Source organism: Microtus pennsylvanicus, chromosome 3, assembly GCF_037038515.1.
Source record: "Microtus pennsylvanicus isolate mMicPen1 chromosome 3, mMicPen1.hap1, whole genome shotgun sequence".
In the NCBI taxonomy this organism is placed as follows: domain Eukaryota; kingdom Metazoa; phylum Chordata; class Mammalia; order Rodentia; family Cricetidae; genus Microtus; species Microtus pennsylvanicus.
The window spans coordinates 83,332,307-83,352,561 of NC_134581.1; the positions used below are offsets into that span (position 1 = coordinate 83,332,307).

Genomic DNA, 20,255 nt, shown 5'->3' on the forward strand with positions numbered 1-20,255 from the left:
ATAGACAGTAGAAGTGAATCCATAGATTGCCTAGGTTCCGGAGTTACTGATAAAGATTATAAAATAATTCTAATTAATATGGTCAACTAAGTATAAAACAAATAAATTACATAAGTATGGCGAATTTCCATACATGACACTGAGCTATAAAATAAAGAATAATTATGCTACAGTTCACAAACACAGAGAGACTAGGTAACAAGAAGGTTTCAAGGGAGGAACTTTGGATCTCCCTGGAAAGGAAAAATAGAAGAGATTTCATGAAAGAACTGAGGGCAGGTGGCTCGTATCCCCACTTTGGTTGGGGCTGGACCTTGACACAAGTGGGCATGGGAATTGAGTGATCAGGGTGAGAGCTGGGAGAGAGTACTGAAAGGGACTACTGGAAAGGGGAGACATCTCAGAGTCTGGTAAAAACCTGGCACAAGGGAATCTACAAGAAAGATCCCAACTAAGACTCCTAGCAATAGCACACATGTTACCTGACCTGGCCACCTGCTGTGACCAGGCAAGACTTCAAGAGGAAAGAGTAGGACCCCAACCCACCCATATAACCTTCAACCCACAGTCTGCTCTGCCTATAGGATGTGCTGAGGTAAGGGTGGCCTAGAGATTAGGGGAATGGCCAACCAATTACTGGTCTAGCCTAAAACCCATGCCACCAGAGTAAGCCCACCCCTGACACTGCCTAGAGCACCAGGGCCCACAAGTTGGATGGCCCAGAGACATAGAATAGAATCAAACATGACTAGAAGGTTTAAAAAAAAAAGTCAACGTAATGATGTCTAATGATATTCTGCTGTCCACATAGATTGGTGCCTAGCCCAGCTGTCATCACAAAGCCTTCGTCCAACAACTGATGGTAGCAGATGCAGACACAGAGCCAAACATTTGGTGGCGCTCAGGGGATCCTGCAGAAGGAGAGAGAAAGGATTGTAGGAGTCAGAGGGGTCACAAGAAAACTCACAGCATCAACTAACCTGAATTCATAGACCCTTATGAAGACTCAACCGACAACCAGGGAGCCTTCATAGGACTGACCTAGGCTCTCTGCATATATGTTATGGTTGTGTAGCTTGGTCCTCTTGTGGGACTTCTAACAGTGGAAACAGAGGCTGTCTCCAACTTTATTACTGGCTTTTGGGACCCTATTCCTCATACTGGGTCACGTTGCACAGCCTTAATACATAGGGAGGTGCTTCGTCTTACTGCAACTTGATATGCCATGCTTGTTGATATTCATGGGAGACCTGTGCTTTCCTAAACAGAAACAGAGGAGAGGATTGGGGATGGGAGGAACAGAGGGTGGATTGGGGGAGGGTTTGGGAGGAAAGGGAAAACTGTGGCTGGGATGTAAAACAAATAAATAAAGCTATTTTAAAAAAAGATTATAATAAAAGAAATAAGTATGGAGAGTTCCACTAGAAAACCATGATCTCTAAGACAGAATCAAAAGGGATTTTTCTGGTCTTGGCTCTAACCTTAACAGAACGTAAATCACAGGAGTATGTGAATGCATCAAATTCCATGTATACAGCTAAACTTCGTACGTTCAATTGCATGTAAATTTTATCTCAAAAGAATTAAACTGCAAATAAGAACAAAAGTAAGTTATGCTATACATGCTGAAGTGTTTAGAAAAAAAGAGGGCTTGCAATTTATTTGGAAATAAATATTTTAAAAGATGGATTGGTGGGTACAGGATGGAGAGATAGGCAACAAAATATGAAAATAATAAAATTAAAGATTGCAGATGTTTAGTTAAAAGTTCTTTCATCTTTGCTGTATATTTCAAATTATATAACAAAATATTGTTATGGGGATGTTATTAACAGTGTGGTAATAAGTTTGGCTTTGGGATAAAAAATGGATAATTTCCTCACTTTTTTTCACTTATCCAATATTGCTTAGTGTATGAATTCTTTGACAATCTTTCTGGAAACAAGCTGGATTTAGTGGCCTCCTTTCAATAAATAAAAGAAAGACAGAAGCATCCGTTAATGGCGACTACAAAGATTTGCTCATTAAAGGCACAGCAGAGTTCTGTTGCTTCCTCTCTTTGGTCATCTGCTCCAGATAAACCAGCTCCACCTCACCCTGAGAAGCCCCCTGTGGTGAGGAAGTGCGGCCTACTGCAGAAAGAATTTGGATTCTAGGACTGTAACCACGTAGGGCATTGGGTACTGATGGCAAACTACTTAAAGGCCAGAACAGCTCAGCCAAACTGCTCCCCAACTTTTCATCTACAGAATATAATAAGTGGGTTTTGCTGTTGTTTAAGCCCTAAGTTTTTGTAAAACTTGTATGCAATAGCAGTAAACTAGTAACTTATAAGCCACACAAGTGAAACTATATACTCTGAATAGCCACATATTCATTAAAGAAATTATATCCATCAATAAAATTTCCACACGAAGAAAACTCCGAGACAATGTTTTCAGCTGCAAATTTTTCCAAATACTTACAATATACTTTCACCAAATAGAGTTTTTTTAAAAAAAACTTGCTAATTCTTTCAGTGTGGCCAGCATAACCTGCCACAATATTACAATGAAAAATTAAATTAATCTCTCAATTGCTTAAACATAATCTAAAAAAACTTGAAGAAATTTTATTAAACTGAAACTAATAAAACCAAGTTGATGAAATACTAGAGGCCGTGACATTTATTTCACCAATGTAAGAATAATTTAACATTCCAACATCCACCAATATATGCCATGTTAATAACATATATAAAGAGAAAAATTCTATGAATATTTCAATGTGCCCAAGAAACGCATTTTTTAAACTCAACATCTATTCTTTATAAACATTCTTAGGAAACTAGCAATAAATAAAAGTTCTTTAACTTGGAAAATGTGACCTACCACAAAAATCAAGAAAACAAAAGAAAGAGATCTACAGTGAGCATCCAAATAAATATTAAACATTGAAAACTTTCTGCCTAAGACAAAGAATGAGATAAAGATGCAGTTATATTCCCTCTCCTCAGTTGCCCAAGGTACTAACTGGGGACATCTCCCTGGACACCTGCGAGCCCCTCTAGAGTCAAGTCTCTTGCCAACCCTAAGATGGCTCCCTTAATTAGGATATATACTTCCCTGCTCCCATATCCATCCTTCCTTTATCCCAACCATCCCATTCCCCCAAGCTCCCCCATCCTCCCCTTCTCACTTTTCTCACCCCATTTCCCCTTACCCCCATCCCCTCCCCACCCCCAAGTTCCTAGTTTTTGACCAGCAATCTTGTCTACTTCCCATATCCAGGCAGATAACTATATGTTTTTCTTTGGGTTCACCTTCTTATTTAGCTTCTCTAGGATCAAAAATTATAGGCTCAATGTCCTTTATTTATGGCTAGAAACCAATTATGAGTGAGTACATCTCATGTTCATCTTTTGGGGTCTGGGTTACCTCACTCAGGATAGTGTTTTCTATTTCCATCCATTTGCATGCAAAATTCAAGATGTCATTGTTTTTTACCGCTGAGTAGTACTCTAATATGTATATATTCCACACTTTCTTCATCCATTCTTCCATTGAACGGCATCTAGGTTGTTTCCAGGCTCTGGCTATTACAAATAATGCTACTATGAACCAGAAATGACCCTATCCTATAGCCATACTGATGAATATCTTGCATATCACCATAGAATCTTTATCTGGCAATGGATGGAGATAGAGACAGAGACCCACATTGGAGCACCGGACTGAGCTCCCAAGGTCCAAATGAGGAGCAGAAGGAGGGAGAACATGAGCAAGGAAGTCAGGACCGCGAGGGGTGCACCCACCCACTGAGACAGTGGGGCTGATCTATTGGGAGCTCACCAAAGCCAGCTGGACTGGAACTGAAAAAGCATGAGATAAAACCAGACTCTCTGAATGTGGCAGACAATGAGGGCTGATGCCTAGGACAATGGCACTGGGTTTCGATCCTACTGCATGAACTGGCTTTGTGGGAGCCTAGCCTGTTTGGATGCTCACCTTCCTGGACCTGGATGGAGCGGGGAGGACCTTGGACTTCCCACAGGGCAGGGAATCTGGACTGCTCTTTAGACTTGAGAGGGAGGGGGAATGGAGTAGGGAGAGGGGGAGAGGACTGAGGAGAGGGAGAGAGGAGGGGGAGGGGAAGAGGAGTGGGAGGAGGGGGAGGGAAATGGGAGGCAGGGAGGAGGCAGAAATTTTTTCAATAAATAAATAAATAAGTAGAAAAGTAAAAAAAAAAAAAAGATGCAGTGTTGTGTTAGACGCCCTGAAGAATCAAATTAGTGCAACTGGGAAAATAAAGATATAAAGACTAGGAAGGAGAAAAGTACAATTCTTTTCATAGACATGTGGTGGTTAAATGAAAATGGCCCTCATAGGGTCATAGGGAGTGGCACTACCAGAAGGTGTAGCCTTGTGAGAGTAGGTGTGGCTTTGTTGGAGGAAGTGTGTCACTGTTGGACTCTAGGGTCCCAACACCGAGAAGGAGTCGCCCCCAGAGACCATCTCACACACCACAGCCGATGCAAAAGCATGAGGATTTTATTAATTCTGTCATGACAGGGTCCCCCAGCATTCGGGAAGCCGAGGGACCTCAAATAGCTGGTACAGTCTACTTTTAAAAGGGCCACAGAAGCAAGGGGGGTTGTTTGACTATTCTGATTGGCTTATTTGAAAGGGCTATTACCAATAATTGACTGGAGAGCTGTTGCCAGATCAGATGAGGTAAGAGGTCATTTTGACCCTGTTTCCCAGGGGACCGAACCAAAACATACGTATGTGGGTAATTGTTCAGGAACTGAGTATGTGCGAGTGTAGCTATTAGGTCCTTGCTTCCCAGGGGAGGAGGGGAAGCACTATGGCACAGAGGCTGAGAGGATTCAGAATTGTCAAAAATGGCTTCAGGATTGTCTTAAAGTCTTACATCACTGCGAGTGGGCTTTGAGGTTTCAAATACATACGCCAAGTCCAGGGTCATGCTAACTTTCTGTTGCCTTCTGATCTGGATGTAGGACTCTCAGCTCCTCCACCTCCACATCTGCCTGAATGCCTCTATCTTTCTGCATGATGACAATGAACTAAACCTCTGAACTGTAAGCTAGCCCCAATTAAATGTTTTCCTTTCTAAGAGTTGCCGTGGTCATGGTGTCTCTTTACAGCAATAGAAACCCGGACTAGGACAATATAGTTGTATTGATAAAAAAATGAATGGTCCGGCAAGTTATATAATCAATAAGTGACCATAAAGATTGTTGAATATAAGCTTTATATAGAAAAAAATCAATTGTATTTCCATATATTAGCAACAAGTAACTGAATTTTTTTAATTCAATTAGCAAAGGAACCAAAAATGCCAAACAAACAAATCCAACAAGAGATATGTAAGTCCTTTCCACTAAAAAGTGAAAAGTGGAGTTGGAGAGATGGGTAAGGGCACACGCTGCTGTTACAGAGGACCTGACTTTGATTCCCAGCTCCCACATCAAGAACCCACAACTGCCTGTAACTTCAGCTCCAAGGGATCCAGTGCTCTCTTCTGGCTCCCATGAGCACCTGCACTCACACATGCAGACACACACTACCAAAACATAAAAAAATAAACCTCAACAAAAGACCAAAAGTTCAATAAACAGAAATTTCCAAAGGCATAAATAAATTAAGTTATAGGTTTAAAAGACCTGATCAAAAGTTCTGGCTGGATTTCCCTACTAAAATTCATAATCTGATTGCAAAATTCAAATAAAAGTACAGAAGACCAACATTATCCACAACAATCTTGAGCAACAACAATATTACATTATAGTATTAACACCTGTTATAGAGTCTTCATAATTAAAATACTATAGAATTGGTACAAAAATAGGCAAGTGGAAGGTGGAAGAGATGGCTCAGTGGTTAAGAGCTCTGACTGTTCTTCCAGAGGTCCTGAGTTCAGTTCCCAGACACCACATAGTGGTTCACAACCATCTGTAATGAGATCTGGCGCCCTCTTCTGGCCTGCAGGTGTACATGTATACAGAGCATTGTATACCAAATTAAAAAAAAAAATCTTTAAAAAGGAAAAAAAGAGAAGAAAATAGGCAAGTGGAGTCCAGATTGGTTGACAATAGCAACAGTACACTACCAAGGGAAGAGGTGGGCTTTTCAATAAACTGGATGAATCATCGGAAAGACATGTAAAAAATAATATACCTTGACCTCCATTCCATCCCTTGGTTTTAAAAAAATTTCAGATGGACTTCAAACACAAAAAGAAATACGAAGCAGAGATATATTAGAGAACACGTAAGAATTGCTTTTCTTAATATTGGAATAGCTGATGGTTTCCTGCAGATGACACACACACACACACACACACACACACACACACACAAAACGCTTTCTGTTAAAAAAAAAAAAAAAGATGTAACTTGGTGTTCTTGGGGGACTCCTAACAGTGGGAGTGGGGGGTGTCTCTGACTCTTTTGCCTGTTTTTGGGACACTTTACCCCCTACTGTGTTGTCTCACTCAGTCTTGATAGGGTTTGTGCCTAGTCTTATTGCGTTCAGTTGATATCCCTGGAAGGCCTGTTCTTTTCTGAAGGAAGAAGGATTGGATCTGAGAGAGGGAAGAGGTGGGGGCAGTGGAGAGAGGGGAAACTGCTGTCAAGATGTATTATGTGAGAGAAGAATAAATAAATAAATAAATAAAATTCATTAGAAGAGGAAAAAAAACAAAAATTCATCAATTGCCGTAGAATGAGAATTTCAAGACATTAGAAAACACCAAGAAGAAAATGAAAATGCAGCAATGGACAGCAAGAAGACATCAAGTAAAACAGACTTCTCAAAATAGTCTCAGAACATTAAGGAAAGGTAGGAAAAACAACTAAAAAGCAAGCAAAAGTCCTAAGCACACACTTCATAAAAGATTGGCATCAAAGAGACCAAAACAACCAATTACTCATCAGAGAAACTTCAAATTAAAACCACACACTTTTTCACACATTACTTTTCACACATTCCAAAAGGTCTTAAAATTTTTAATTGGAAAAAATTACTAACAAAGAGCTCTTAGGACTCTCAGAAGCTTTTGGTGAAAGTATAAACAACCACTTGGAAAGATATGAAGATGAACATATGTATGTCATTGTGACCAGCAGTCCTCTTCTGAGTATATATCCAGCATAAATACATACATATGTCCATCATAAGATGCATATTGCAAGGTTCACAAAAACATTATTTTAATGACCAGAACCTGGAAACCCTGATGACTACCAATGTGTGAAGGCACAAATATGTTTATGTTTCTACAATAAAATGGGATCAACATCTGATTCACATAGCAGCATGGGTAAATCTCTAAGGTATTTTGAACCATGAATCCAAATACCAAAAAAATAATGTAATTTCATCAGTATGGAATACAAAAACAAGCAACAAACTACATAATTTTCATAAACATAGGAGTCAGGTTTGGCAGCAAATAAATGTCTTTTCCCACTAAGCCACCTCACAATACAAAATAAAAACTGTTCTTTCCTTTAGGGGGTTGGGGCAGAGGTGGAAGTTCCAAAGACTGGTTGAACCCAGGGCCTCACAAATGCTAGACAACTGTTTTACCCCTGAGCTATATCCCTGGCCCTCCATCTTTAAGGTGTTAAAATTGCTAAACTAACCTATGCTACTAGAAGTTAGGGTGACAGCTACCTTTGGGGAAGAGAGAACTAATAGAAGGAACACATTGCAGTGTCTGAGGAGTCAAATGCTGTTTCTTACTCAGATGAAGCATTACTGAATGGCTCATGTTGGCATATTATACTGTGTATGGATAGTATACTTCAAAAACACAAATATTTTTAAAAATCAAAAGACTATATATGCACAACAACCTACCATAACCATTGACAAAAATACACATAATTAAAAGATACAGAAATCCAGAAAGGGTCGAAGAGGACAGAAACAAAGCATTCCTCTTGTGGTCTGGATACCTAACTCATTAGCATTCATGGGGCAACTCTAAATTAGGGTGGGCCTCGAGCCAGTCAGACGAGGGGAAGGCTGGCCCAGCCTAAACATCTGTGGTCACAGGATAAAAGTATTTGTAGAGATATATATACCACATATATCTAAAAAGTAAAAAATAACAACCAAGCTAACAAATTGTTATACACGTTCTACCTGCCTGGCTTCACACACACACACACACACTCACACGCACATGCACACAGGCACACATACACACAAACACACACACATACACACACACTTCATAAGGATCAGCAGTTTTAGGTTCAATTTAGAATCATTGCACTATCCCACGTCTCTATCCCAATACAGCCAAGTCCCACACTAAAGGAGGGGGGACTCACAATTGCATGTGTGGACGTATCAGGATATTTAAATTCCAACCATGCTAAGTAGCTGTTTCTTAGACCTTGGGTGTGTACCCGCACAGTCATCCCTTAAGAAGGTGTACCCAAGCCTGAGAAAAGGGCCCACACAAGCCCTGAAAGCAGGCCAAGGCCCGTGGGTAGGGAGCTGCAGAAGCAAGGGTGCTGTAAAGTGGTTTGAAGGGCATACCAGTTCGGCATAGCACGGAATGAGCACATCCCATCTGCCCACAGACTCCCTGCCCCCCAAGGAATAATACAGCCAAGGAAGACCAAAAGGAGGCCAGGGAAGGGTCTTCATTCCCATGTTTAAGGGCAGTATTACAGACAAGACTGTCTTGGTCTCCAACCCAACCACATATCAACTTGACCTGCCATTTGGTATTCTTGTCCATTTGCTGTTAGTGTGACAAAGTTTCGGATATAATCAACTTAAAGGGAAGAGAAGGTGAGATGGGGACAGAGCTCGTCACACGTGAGGCTTCCTCACTGTAAAAAGCAGAACACAAAGGGAGGGGATGTTTATTAAGTCCTAGGTTTATTTAGTCCTTTGGGAGTGGCACAGTGGCTCATGGCCGAAGCACACAGGAAAAAAGCTGTCCCCAACAAGGACAAGCCCCAGTGTCCTCTACTTGCTCCACCACATCCCCAGGGTATCACAGGCTGGCAGCCAAGCCTTTAACACCCAGGCCCTGTGGACACTTACCAAAATGTAGGGCACGCCCTGGGTTTTACAATCTAGCAAGCACGTTCTCATGCGCACAACCAAGCCGACATGATCTCTAACAGACTGGTCCTTGAGAGAAGAGAAAACTTCGACAAAGCGACTTGTCTGGAATAATACAGTTGAAAAATAGGCACTGTTGGGTCTCCAGGGACAACCTTTCCTCCCAAAGTTCAAAGGTCGTGGTGTTCCCACTACTCCACACTGTCGGGCCTCCCCCAGCTTCCTAGAGAAAGGGCAAGCTCTACGGAACTGAAAAGTGTAAATACACTGTAGAAAGAAGTCGAGAGTGGGGGAAGGAAAGTTAACATCAAATGCAGGGCAGTTTCTGGGAGGAAGTTAGGACCTTAAGCAAAACTCGTCCCTGAGACAAAGGCTGCTCTATACGGGCAACTATCCTCGCTGAATCCTGGGGGCTCCATTCCCACCCCAAACCACAAAATGAGAGCCTTCAACATATTTAAGCAATCTCCCCCCAAATTCCACACCAATTACATGGGGGGCTGAGCCCACGGCCCCTCCTTCTCTCGACCACTCTGCTGAAAATACTGTATTAATCAGAGGGCAACATAAAGCCACAGGGCTTCGCCTGCTGGGAGACAACCCAGGCAAGCGCCTGGCACCAGCCACACGTGAAGCCTGACCCTCCTCCAACGAGGACCCACTGAGGCTACGCCTTCCTCTAATTGCCAGAGTGTCTCACTGGCTCGGAGCCTGGACAGTTAGGTAGAGAACCATTGCCTGGTCCTAGCACAGATGCGTAAAGCTGGGGCCACCCCTTGGTTGGCTACAAAGTAGCTGCGTGAAGCTGTCACTACTTCGCCCCGCTGTCCCGGGATTGCCGAGAGCAGCAGCCTCCTCTTCACCTTGAGCGCGACAGCATCATGTCACTGGCACACACAGCTGCAGAGTATATGCTCTCTGATGCCCTGCTGCCTGACCGCCGGGGCTCTCGCCTCAAAGGACTGCGGCTAGAGCTGCCCCTGGACAAGATAATCAAGTTCGTCACTGTGGGTTTCCCCTTGCTACTGATGTCTCTGGCTTTTGCCCAGGAGTTCTCATCAGGTAAGAGACCCGACTTCATTCCACCCTACACCCCGGATAAAGTGAGAGCCAACTCCTGTCTGAAGTAGGTTTCCTGGCTTTGGGCTGGACTGGATTCCTAAGAGGCAGGTCATGGGTGAGTCTAGTGCACCTGCAAAGCAGAAGAACCAAAAAGTTACGAGAGTCAACCTGAAAATCTTACAATAAAGAAGGGGGTGGGTGGAGCAAGGAGAGTGTGGGGAGTATGAAGGAAAGAATATGCTCAACATACTATATATACCTGAAACTAAAAAAATAAACAAAAATTTGAAATCAAAACTAGTTCTTCCCTTTAGCAGTCATGCATTTTGTGTCAAATCAATGATACAAACTATCATTTTGGCTTCTAGAGACAAGAAAGGTTGGGACTCTTAGCCCACTGTGAGCAAATTTTTTTCTCCTCTGAACCCTCTTCCCACCCCCACTTGCAGAGGTAATACAGCCTTGTTGGGAGGCGCTCAACAAACCCCTATGTCTTTTCCACGACCCTAGACATAAACAGACACTAATGCAGGCGCGTTTGCAATGTTGTAAGCACTGGGTTAACTCAGAAAGCCTGCTGGTCTCTCTACTGCAGTCAACTGGGCCCCTTGTTTTGTTTTGTTTCTTCCTGTCTGTGCCCATTAGTTGACTGCATTTTCTGATGAGGTATTCCACCTCTCTCTGCTTCTTCACCTGCAAGGACGGGAACTGGAGTGGTTCCCAGCTCTACCAATATCTGAGAAGAGACAGGAAAGCTAGATCCTCTCGTCCAAACCCATTTCCCTTTCCATGTAGGCATTAGTTCTCTGCATTTTACAAAACAAAAGAGAGTCATCTTTTAATCTGGGGATAGTACACACACCTGTAATCCCAGCATTCTGGAGCCTGAGGTAGGGGGGTGACAAGTTTGAAGTCAGCCTGAGCTACACAGTGAGACTCTATCCCAAAACAAAGCAACGCTGACAAGATGACCAGGCAGGTAAAGGCGCTTGCTGCTAAGTCTGCCCACATGAGGTACAGTTCACACATGGGGGAACTCTGAAACTATGGCAGAAGGACAGAAGCAATTTCTACAAGTCATCTTCTGGCCCCCACAAGTATGACACAACCCATGCACACACTTGATACACACATATAATAATTTCAAAAATATTTTTAAAGGAAGCCATCTCTCTGCTGGGTGGTGGTGGCACAGCCTTTAATTCCAGCATTCAGGGAGTCAGAGGCAGACAGTTGTCTCTGAGTTCTAGGCCAGTCTGGTCTTCAGATTGAGTTCCAGTTTAGCCAGAGCTAGACAGAGAAACCTTGTCTTGAAAGATAAAAACAACAACAACCAAAAAAGACATCATCTTTCTTGAATGGAAATGTCACTATTAAATGTCAAGCTTTCTGGTAGCAAATTGCTGAATTCAAGGAGTCTCTCTGGTGGCTTCCTATGTGGGAGCCTGGGGAAACTTGAGAGTTAAGGCCCATCAGACCTAAAAGAGCAAGTCAGTGCATTGGTAGCACAGGCCAAACTGTGTGGGCCATTCCATCACGACGCAGCAGTGCAGGGCCCGGAAAGCTGAGACTTAGAGAGAAGGCAAGGCCTGCCACCCACAGACGGTTACCAAGTCATAAGAATGTCCCCTCGCCCAGAAAGCTCTTGGATGACTTCCATCCCTCTGCTGCAACCAAGGCTGCCTCAAAGTCATGGTCCTTTTGCAGGATCTCCGATCAGCTGCTTCTCTCCCAGCAACTTCAGCGTCAGACAGGCTGCCTATGTGGACAGCTCCTGCTGGGACTCCCTGGTTCACCATAAGCAGGACGAGTCTGGGCAGTACCAGGTGAAGTCTCTCTGGCCTCACAAGGTAAAACACAAAGGTCCTTGCAGGACGGCTTCCTGCTTGGGAGTGGGGGTGGACTGAACCACCATACCCCTCCCACTGCATGCCACCCTTGCCCACATGCCCCCTTCCACTTGGCCCTGCCCTTGCCCATTTACTTTGGCAGCTGACTTTCATACTCTGGGGTTCCTCAAATGCCTGTTGATCTCTGGTTGCCAGCTTTCATCTGATTGGAAGTTTTGTGCTTGTGGGCGAGGCTTGCTGACAAGTTTCAGGTAAAGGAGATCCCTTTGGTGTGATTCATTGGAAAGAAACTCAGATATTAGTATCTAGTCCTATGCCAGGATTGTCTGCTGTCTCTGAGTCATTCAGTCCTGAGTTGGAGGAGAGGGGTAGACTTCAGCGGGTACCAAGCTTGACTGCTAACCCTCCGGGAACTGAGGCATGGGTCACATCATCTAGTTCTTCGTTCCCCCGCCCTTCAGAATAGCTCTCCTGCGCATAGTAGACGTAAGCATAGAGTGGTTTAGTCTCTTCAGAGACAAAACTTCAAGCCTTCCTTCAGGAATGGGGAAGGGTGGTTGCTTGGCTGCTGTATATTGCAGAAAAATCTGCAGTTCAGCATCTCACACCTACTTTTCGGTATCCTGTTTCAAACTGACTTATATATACTCTTGCTTTTCAGTTTCACCCGTATCCCTGATTCCTGGTTCTGGGTTGCCGATAGTTGTGCTTGCCTGGAATCCCTGCCTCTCCTCACACCACACCTTGTATCAGGCAGCTGACCCCCAGCTTTCAATATTTTGCTGCTCTTGCCTCCTCGTCTTCTGTTTTCTTTGTCCTTATACTTTGTCTTTGTTCTTTCTTGTCATCTTAGAAGGCAAAACCAGAGACTTGGTGGAGATCAGCAGGCCAAGACAGTGATAAGTCCACAGATTTGGGAGGAGATTCATGTTAGGAAAGGTCAAAATGCCTGACCATCAGTGTCACCAGGATGAGAAAGAGAGAGAGAGAGAGGGAGGAGAGATGGAGATGGCTTCCATTTTTTCCTCTAAACTTGCTACTGCAAAGACAAAGCAATCTGGAAGAAACTGTGGGTCAAGGGGTCATCAGGAGAATAAGCTCCTAAGCCTCCCATCCTGTTCCAAATCTTCACTCTTCCACCTGCTGAGTGTGTGGTATGTGCAAATGCTTGACTTGGCCTTGGCCTTGATGCAGCTCCCCCCACTGTAAATAGACATAGGGATGGCACCCCACCATAGCGTACTTGTGAAAACCAAGTGAAATAATGAATCCTGTGTGCTGAGCAACAAACACAGATTCACAAATCCTTCACAAGGAGAGTGCTATGGATAAAGAGATGAGTCTGCCTCTGTTGGATGCATAAGTATAATAAGAAAACTGAAGAGAAGACCTTGTCCTCCCTGCCCAGGCCACCACAACAAAGGGCAACCTAAACAGAAATGTAAAGTGTCAGCAGTTGATTCCTCTGAGGGCTGCAAGAGATATATCTTCTGTTTCTTCTGTCTGACTCACAGACACACCATCCTGGGTATTCGCCATGTATGAATGCCTATCTTCATATGAGGGGAGGAAAGTCTTTAAAAACACCAGTGTAGCTGAGAAGGCATGACCTACATTTTCTAAAGGTCCATTCCATTATCCTGAAATGACCCCCAGAGAATTCCCAAAGCGCGTGCAGTGCTGTCACTCGACACTGCTGAGGATCCAGAGATTAGAAAAGACAAGCACAGGACAGGATATATAAACGAAACAATATTTTCCCTCACCTAGGATTCCGGGACCACTGTTGGTCAAATTCTCAGGCTAGATACTCAGCCTGCACTGCTGAGGCAGAGGAGACAGAGATCTCCTATCAGACACTTTCTATCCTCCATTCCTCTTCAGCTTTCTTTTTTCTCTTCTCTTTGGAGCCCCAGACAGATCATAGATCAGAAAACCCATAGACCATGGATCTGGGTAACATGGAGTGACGATGTTGCTCCTCTACCAGCTTCACTATATTATTACATGTGGGCAGAGCTTGGGTAGTCGACTCTGTGCACTCTCTTCCCTTCTAAAGTGGGACGAGAAGAGCAGCAAAGCACCCACTTAACCGTCATTCAAGGCCCAATACCCTGGCCTCCCTCCTCAGCCTTCTCTTCCTTGCAGGCTCTCCCCTACTCGCTACTAGCCCTGGCTGTGGCCATGTATCTGCCAGTACTGCTGTGGCAATATGCAGCTGTGCCGGCCCTCAGCTCTGACCTGCTGTTCATCATCAGTGAACTGGACAAGTCCTACAACCGCTCCATCCGCCTGGTGCAGCACATGTTGAAGATCCGGCAGAAGAGCTCTGACCCCCATGTCTTCTGGGATGAGCTAGAGAAGTAAGTTGCTCCCTCTAGGTTTTTCTAAAGAACTCTATGGCATATTAAATTGATACCGGTGCATAATCATCTTTATATTTTCTCTATGCCATCCCTCTCGAGAGAACAAAGTACTCAGTTCATCCCTTCATTCTTGGAAGGGATGACCTCCTCATTCCTGCAGACAGAAGAGGACTCGGCCTCTAGGTTACAAAGGAACACACTGGGCTTTAGGGATTAATAGCTCTAAAATATTACTTTGAATACCATTCCCTTGCTCAGAAACCTCGGCTAACTCCCAAATGCTTAACAACAACAACAACAAAAAAAAAAGGTTAAAAGTCTCAAATATCTGTCCAAGGCCTCAAGCACAATGTCAACTACTTTTCAAACTTCTAGTTACAACTTGAGTATTCTTAATCCCCACATTGACCAGTGTTCCAAAATCCAATTTTTTAAAAATATCATTGATAAACTCTTTCAAGTATTCCATGTATGAAGCCCACAAGGAAAAATCTGAGATACTCCCAGACCCGAAAGATCTGGGATATGGGATACTTAACATAGTCTGGACAACAAAAATCTTCTATTTTGCCTAAGTAGTTTCCCCCTTATCCCTGAGAAAATCAATGATAGAATTAGTCCTTCATCTATCTAAGTACCGGGCTTTGTGTGTGTGTGTGTGTGTGTGTGTGTGTGTGTGTGTGTGTGTGTACATGCACACATGTGCACACATGTAGATGTTCAGGAAGGACAGGGACAAAGGCAACAAAGCTATACTTACCAGTGTGGGGCTGAGAGTCAATTGAAGGAAAGCAGGCAGCAAGTAAGCAAGGTACACACATAAAATACATTTTCGTAGATGACAAACAGTATGAAAGAAAAAGGTAACAGAGGGCAAGGGAACTGGAAAGCTAAGAGATAAAAAACGGTGCCATTTTTAAATAGGTCTGTTATGGCCAGTGGGAGCCAGTGAAAGGGGAGTTTAGCTAAGATTTGTGATTGTGTTCTGTCTCATGTTCATGTGCATGCCGTGTCCTCCAAAAAAGCTCTGCTCTACCATTTTGGAACCCATATTTAAGCTGATATTCTCTCTCATGGCTTCTGAACACTCTAACGTACACTGCTATTCCATCTCCTAATATTCACAACTGTTATGGTTTATGTGCACTCAGCAACAAGCATTAATTTTACTGTAGATGACAAATCTTATCTGCCCTTCCCCTCAAGGCAGACACTAAAGCTTCCTCGAAGCAGAGACAGGCTTACCTGTACCCCCCAGCACGGTTCTCTGAGTTGTTAGTGTTTTAATCTGTATAAAATGAATGAACTGGCCTCAAAATCATACTCAGAACATAGAATTCCATTATTTACATTCCCAATCATAAGCTTATTGCTTTGTAAGTCCTACTTTGAGCTTCAGTTAACCTTATTGGACAGGAATTCACTTGGACTGTGATCATTCATACTTTATTGATCATCCCTGGATTTAAGACACTGTATTTTGGGGGCTGGAGAGATGGCTCGGTGGTTAAGAGCATTGCCTGCTCTTCCAAAGGCCCTGAGTTCAATTCCCAGCAACCACATGGTGGCTCACAACCATCTGGAATGAGGTCTGGTGCCCTCTTCTGGCCTGCAGACATACACACAGACAGAATATTGTATACCTAATAAATAAATAACTATTTTTTTTTTAAAAAGACACTGTATTTAATGTTTGGAGAGCTGGAGAGTACTCACACACCCCCTCTGAGTGAAGAATTGTGGTTATGATCATGAAGGGAATATAGATTTTCATAGATACTAAAACTGTCATGCTTGGGGCTGGGGAGATAGATCAGCAGGTAAAACCACTGGCTGCTCTTGCAGAAGACTGGAGTTACCTTCTTAGCGCTCACATGGCTGCTCACAACATCTGTAACTCGGTCCCGGGAGATCCAACGCCCACTTCTGGCTTCTTCAACAATGTACGCATGTAGCACACAAGCAGAAGTGCAGGCTAACTACCCATGCGCATAAAATAAAAAAAAAGGTTAAAAAAATAATGTCATGTTAGACACACAGAACTGCTAGTCTCCACATGACTTTTGAGATGTGGTTCTAAAATGATGCTTCCTAACAAAGCCTTCTTCCTTCCCCTGCCCAGGGCCCGGAAAGAACGATACTTTGAGTTCGCCTTGTTAGAGCGGTACCTGGCATGCAAGCAACGCTCCCATTCGCTAGTGGCCACCTACCTCCTGAGGAACTCCCTCTTACTTTTCTTCACCTCAGCCACTTACCTATACCTTGGCCACTTCCACTTAGATGTCTTCTTCCAAGAAGAATTCAACTGCTCCATCAAGACAGGGCTGCTACACGCTGAGACCCATGTGCCAGAGCTGATCACCTGCAGGCTGACTTCCCTGTCTGTCTTCCAGATCGTTAGCCTCTCCAGTGCAGCAATATACACCCTACTGGTTCCAGTGATAATATACAATCTCACACGGCTATGTCGGTGGGACAAACGGCTCCTTTCCATCTATGAGATGCTGCCAGCTTTTGATCTCCTCAGTAGAAAGATGCTGGGATGCCCCATCAATGACCTCAATGTAATCCTTCTTTTTCTCCGAGCTAACATTTCTGAGCTCATCTCTTTCAGCTGGCTCAGTGTCTTATGTGTGTTGAAAGACACAACCACCCAGAAACACAACATTGACACAGTGGTTGATTTTATGACCTTATTGGCTGGGTTAGAACCCTCAAAACCTAAACATCTCACCCAACCGATGCATGATGAACACCCATAGTTAAGAAAGGAACCATGGAGACATAAGTTTTGTATAAAGTTACTCTCCTTCTTCACAAGCTAGACAAAGTAAAAGACCAAAAAAATAATAAAGATGATGATATTATATTCACTTAAAATCGCTAAGGTTAGATCAGCTGAATACCCTGTATTTATAAGAAGATAGAATCAATGCATAAATATTCAATATGAAGCCTAGAAATGAAGAGTCAAAGAATAGAAAAATTAGGTCTAGAGAATTCTAAGGACAGTGACGCTGAATGAATAAATTGAAGTCTAGACTTTGAACACAGAAAGATTCTAAAGGCCATTTATGGAGGAAAATTCTCACAATATCCACTCTAGAAGTCTGCTTGCCTCACCCCAATGAGCAGGTAGAGCAATTTGGTAAGAGATTAGTAAGGATATGAAACCCCTGGAAACACTTTGATTTGCCTGTCCATCTTGCTCTGAAGACACCTTCAGCCTAGTCAAATCCTCCATTGCCTGCAAAGCAAGACAAGAAATGACTTTAACTTGTAGTCTGCTCGTGGGATGTAAGGACAGAAGCAAAGAACATGAACGGAATCTTTAGGGGACAGATATACTTTTAATTATATATAAACTGGCCTCTTTTCCACAAGGGCTCAGATTACGGACTATGAACATTTTCACAAGTCTTAATAGTTCAAGAGATTCCACACCTTCACTTACAGTCAACAACTGAAGGGCAGTAGGTTAAGGGGATTGCTGCCAAGCCTGACGACCTGAGTTCAATCCTGGGACCCAAATGATAGAAAGAGAAAACTGATGCCTGCAAGTTAGCTTCTGATCTCCACAAGCAAATAAATAAACAAACAAACAAATAAATAAATGTTAAACATGAACGTCACGTTGATCCACTCTGTCCGTTCTCCGTTTCACTACTCCATCCTTGCATCTAACTGCCAAAGCTTTGCTCTGATTCCATAGGCTGTGCTTTACCCACAATACCATGGTGCTCTTAATGAAAATTTTTAGCTGTATGTTATGTATTTCTTTTTTTAATATTTATTTATTTATTATGAATACAATATTCTGTTTGTATGTATGCTAGCAGACCAGAAGAGGGCACCAGGCCCCATTACAGATGGTTGTGAGCCACCATGTAGTTGCTGGGAATTGAACTCAGGACCTTTGGAAGAGCAGGCAACGCTCTTAACCTCTGAGCCATCTCTCCAGCCCCCTGTTATGTATTTCTTGAGAGAATTTTTAAACAAGCCATTTAGATCCCTCTTCATATAGGTAAGTAGAAAAGTCATGTTACTTCTGACAAACTCAGGTAAATTTACCTAAAGCAAGCCAAGAGCTCACTGATGGCATTAATAAAAGTCTTGTGCCATTAATGAAAGCCCAACTGCTCATTGAGTATAGACACCTTTGGTGCTGTACACGCTGCCCACTACTTGAGTGTCTCTCTCCTCTTGCTTCCCCATTAGATAAAAAGATGGACGGACATGAGTGGTGGAGCCAGGAGAAAGCAGCCCTAGGAAACAGCCCGAGCCCTGTTTTTGTTTGTACAACTTAACCAAACTACTTTAAAATTCTATCTCCAGCTTTCAATTTTAAAATTAATAGAATGACTGGACTGTACTATAGAATGACATAGTCTTCTTAACTAACAGACAGACGTGACAGGAAAAGCTCCTTCAAGAATTCTTCCTATTGTCTTTCTCTTTCCCTAGTGGTTATTGCCATACCTAGCAAAATCTAGTGCAGAAATAAACTTTCATACTATATCAATGAAGTTTTCTAATGGTTATGTCATGGTAGACACTAATCTGCACAAATTAGTGAAAGAACAGGTTAGTCAGTAGCAACACATGGTTTGGAACTCACAAACTCATTTACATAGTCCAATATCAAAAGGCCTTGGCCACAGAGATGTGTGTCACACGAACTGACCAAAAAAGTCAAACAACATACAAATAAAGTCAGACAAAGTCTATAAGAACAAAACACAGCTAGACAAAAAAAAAAAAATCAAATAACTAAAAATAACATTTTTTAATAAGAATGAAGTCAATTTCGATTACTATGACTGTTTTCAGGTTCCAAGCTAAGATTCCAGTACATATTTCCTAAGACAGTGGATTTTGTAGGCTTTCATAATTCTGACAATTTCCAAAGCTGAATCTACAGGACTGCCATGGGTACATTTGTGAAGGCAACGTTGCATCATTAGACACACTCAGGTTGATCAAAAGCCTTTGATCAAAAGGTGGCGCACGCCTTCAATCCCAGCACTTGGGAGGCAGAGGCAGGCGGATCTCTGTGAGTTCGAGGCCAGCCTGGTCTACAGAGCTAGTTCCAGGACAGGCTCCAAAGCCACAGAGAAACCCTGTCTTGAAAAACAAAAAAAAGAAAAAGAAAAAGAAAGTCATTTATAACACGGGCAGTCACAGGAGAATATCTACAAGCTTTTTCTTTGTGTAAAATCCATTTTGTCCATGGTGGCAATGGCGCACACCTTTAATCTCAGCACTCAGGAAGCAGAGGCAGGCGGCTGTCTGTGAGTTCAAGGCCAGCCTGGTCTACAGAGCCACAAAGAGAGACCCTGTCTTAAAAAACAAACAATAACAAATCCATTTTGTCAATACTGCAACTGTTTTACAGCTTTCAGAGATGAAGTACGTGGGTCACTTACTTTACTCTGTTGTTTTTTATTAGGATTAGATTTTTCTTTAGTAATCAGAGAACTTGTCAATTACATCTTTCTGAGTTTTCATGTACAACCTTAAATGTCTAGACTTTTGAGAATTTAACAGCAATTCTCCTGTATCAGGACACTACTTTGGAAATTCCACCCATCTCATTACTTATATTGTTTTCAGAGGAAAAAAAAACGTAAACAAGAGGCTCAGTGACAGTGCTAAAATAATGTAAACCTGCTGTCCAGTCTAGGACAATCTTGTAATTAAAAGATTTGTCCGCTGGCCTTAGTTATAAACATTAAACTTAACTATTAAAAAATAATAATACGGTACATATGAACAGAAATACTTTGTTTCATTCAAAAACCACTGAACGCCGACTTTGTGCTAACATTTTATTAAAACCGTTTGCTAACTAGACAGCAAGCTTTGGAACAATCGAGGTCTTTTTT

General features: G+C 42.7%; 1 protein-coding gene across 1 annotated transcript; it reads left to right on the forward strand.

Annotated features, from left to right (window-relative positions):
* The first annotated feature begins 9,973 nt into the window (after positions 1 to 9,973).
* On the forward strand, positions 9,974 to 17,132 carry Panx3 (pannexin 3). The gene is made up of 4 exons (XM_075967939.1): positions 9,974 to 10,154; positions 11,862 to 12,004; positions 14,153 to 14,367; positions 16,493 to 17,132. Exons 1-4 carry the CDS (start codon positions 9,974 to 9,976, stop codon positions 17,130 to 17,132), a joined length of 1,179 nt encoding a protein of 392 aa, XP_075824054.1.
* Positions 17,133 to 20,255: the final 3,123 nt, after the last annotated feature.

What these genes read in the sequence shown, in the direction of transcription:
- Panx3 (XM_075967939.1), top strand. Translation starts at nt 9,974, where the DNA reads ATGTCACTGGCACACACAGCTGCAGAGTATATGCTCTCTGATGCCCTG. An exon ending in TGCCCAGGAGTTCTCATCAG is followed by an intron (nt 10,155 to 11,861) that starts GTAAGAGACCCG and finishes GTCCTTTTGCAG; the next exon opens with GATCTCCGATCAGCTGCTTC. An exon ending in TTCTGGGATGAGCTAGAGAA is followed by an intron (nt 14,368 to 16,492) that starts GTAAGTTGCTCC and finishes TCCCCTGCCCAG; the next exon opens with GGCCCGGAAAGAACGATACT.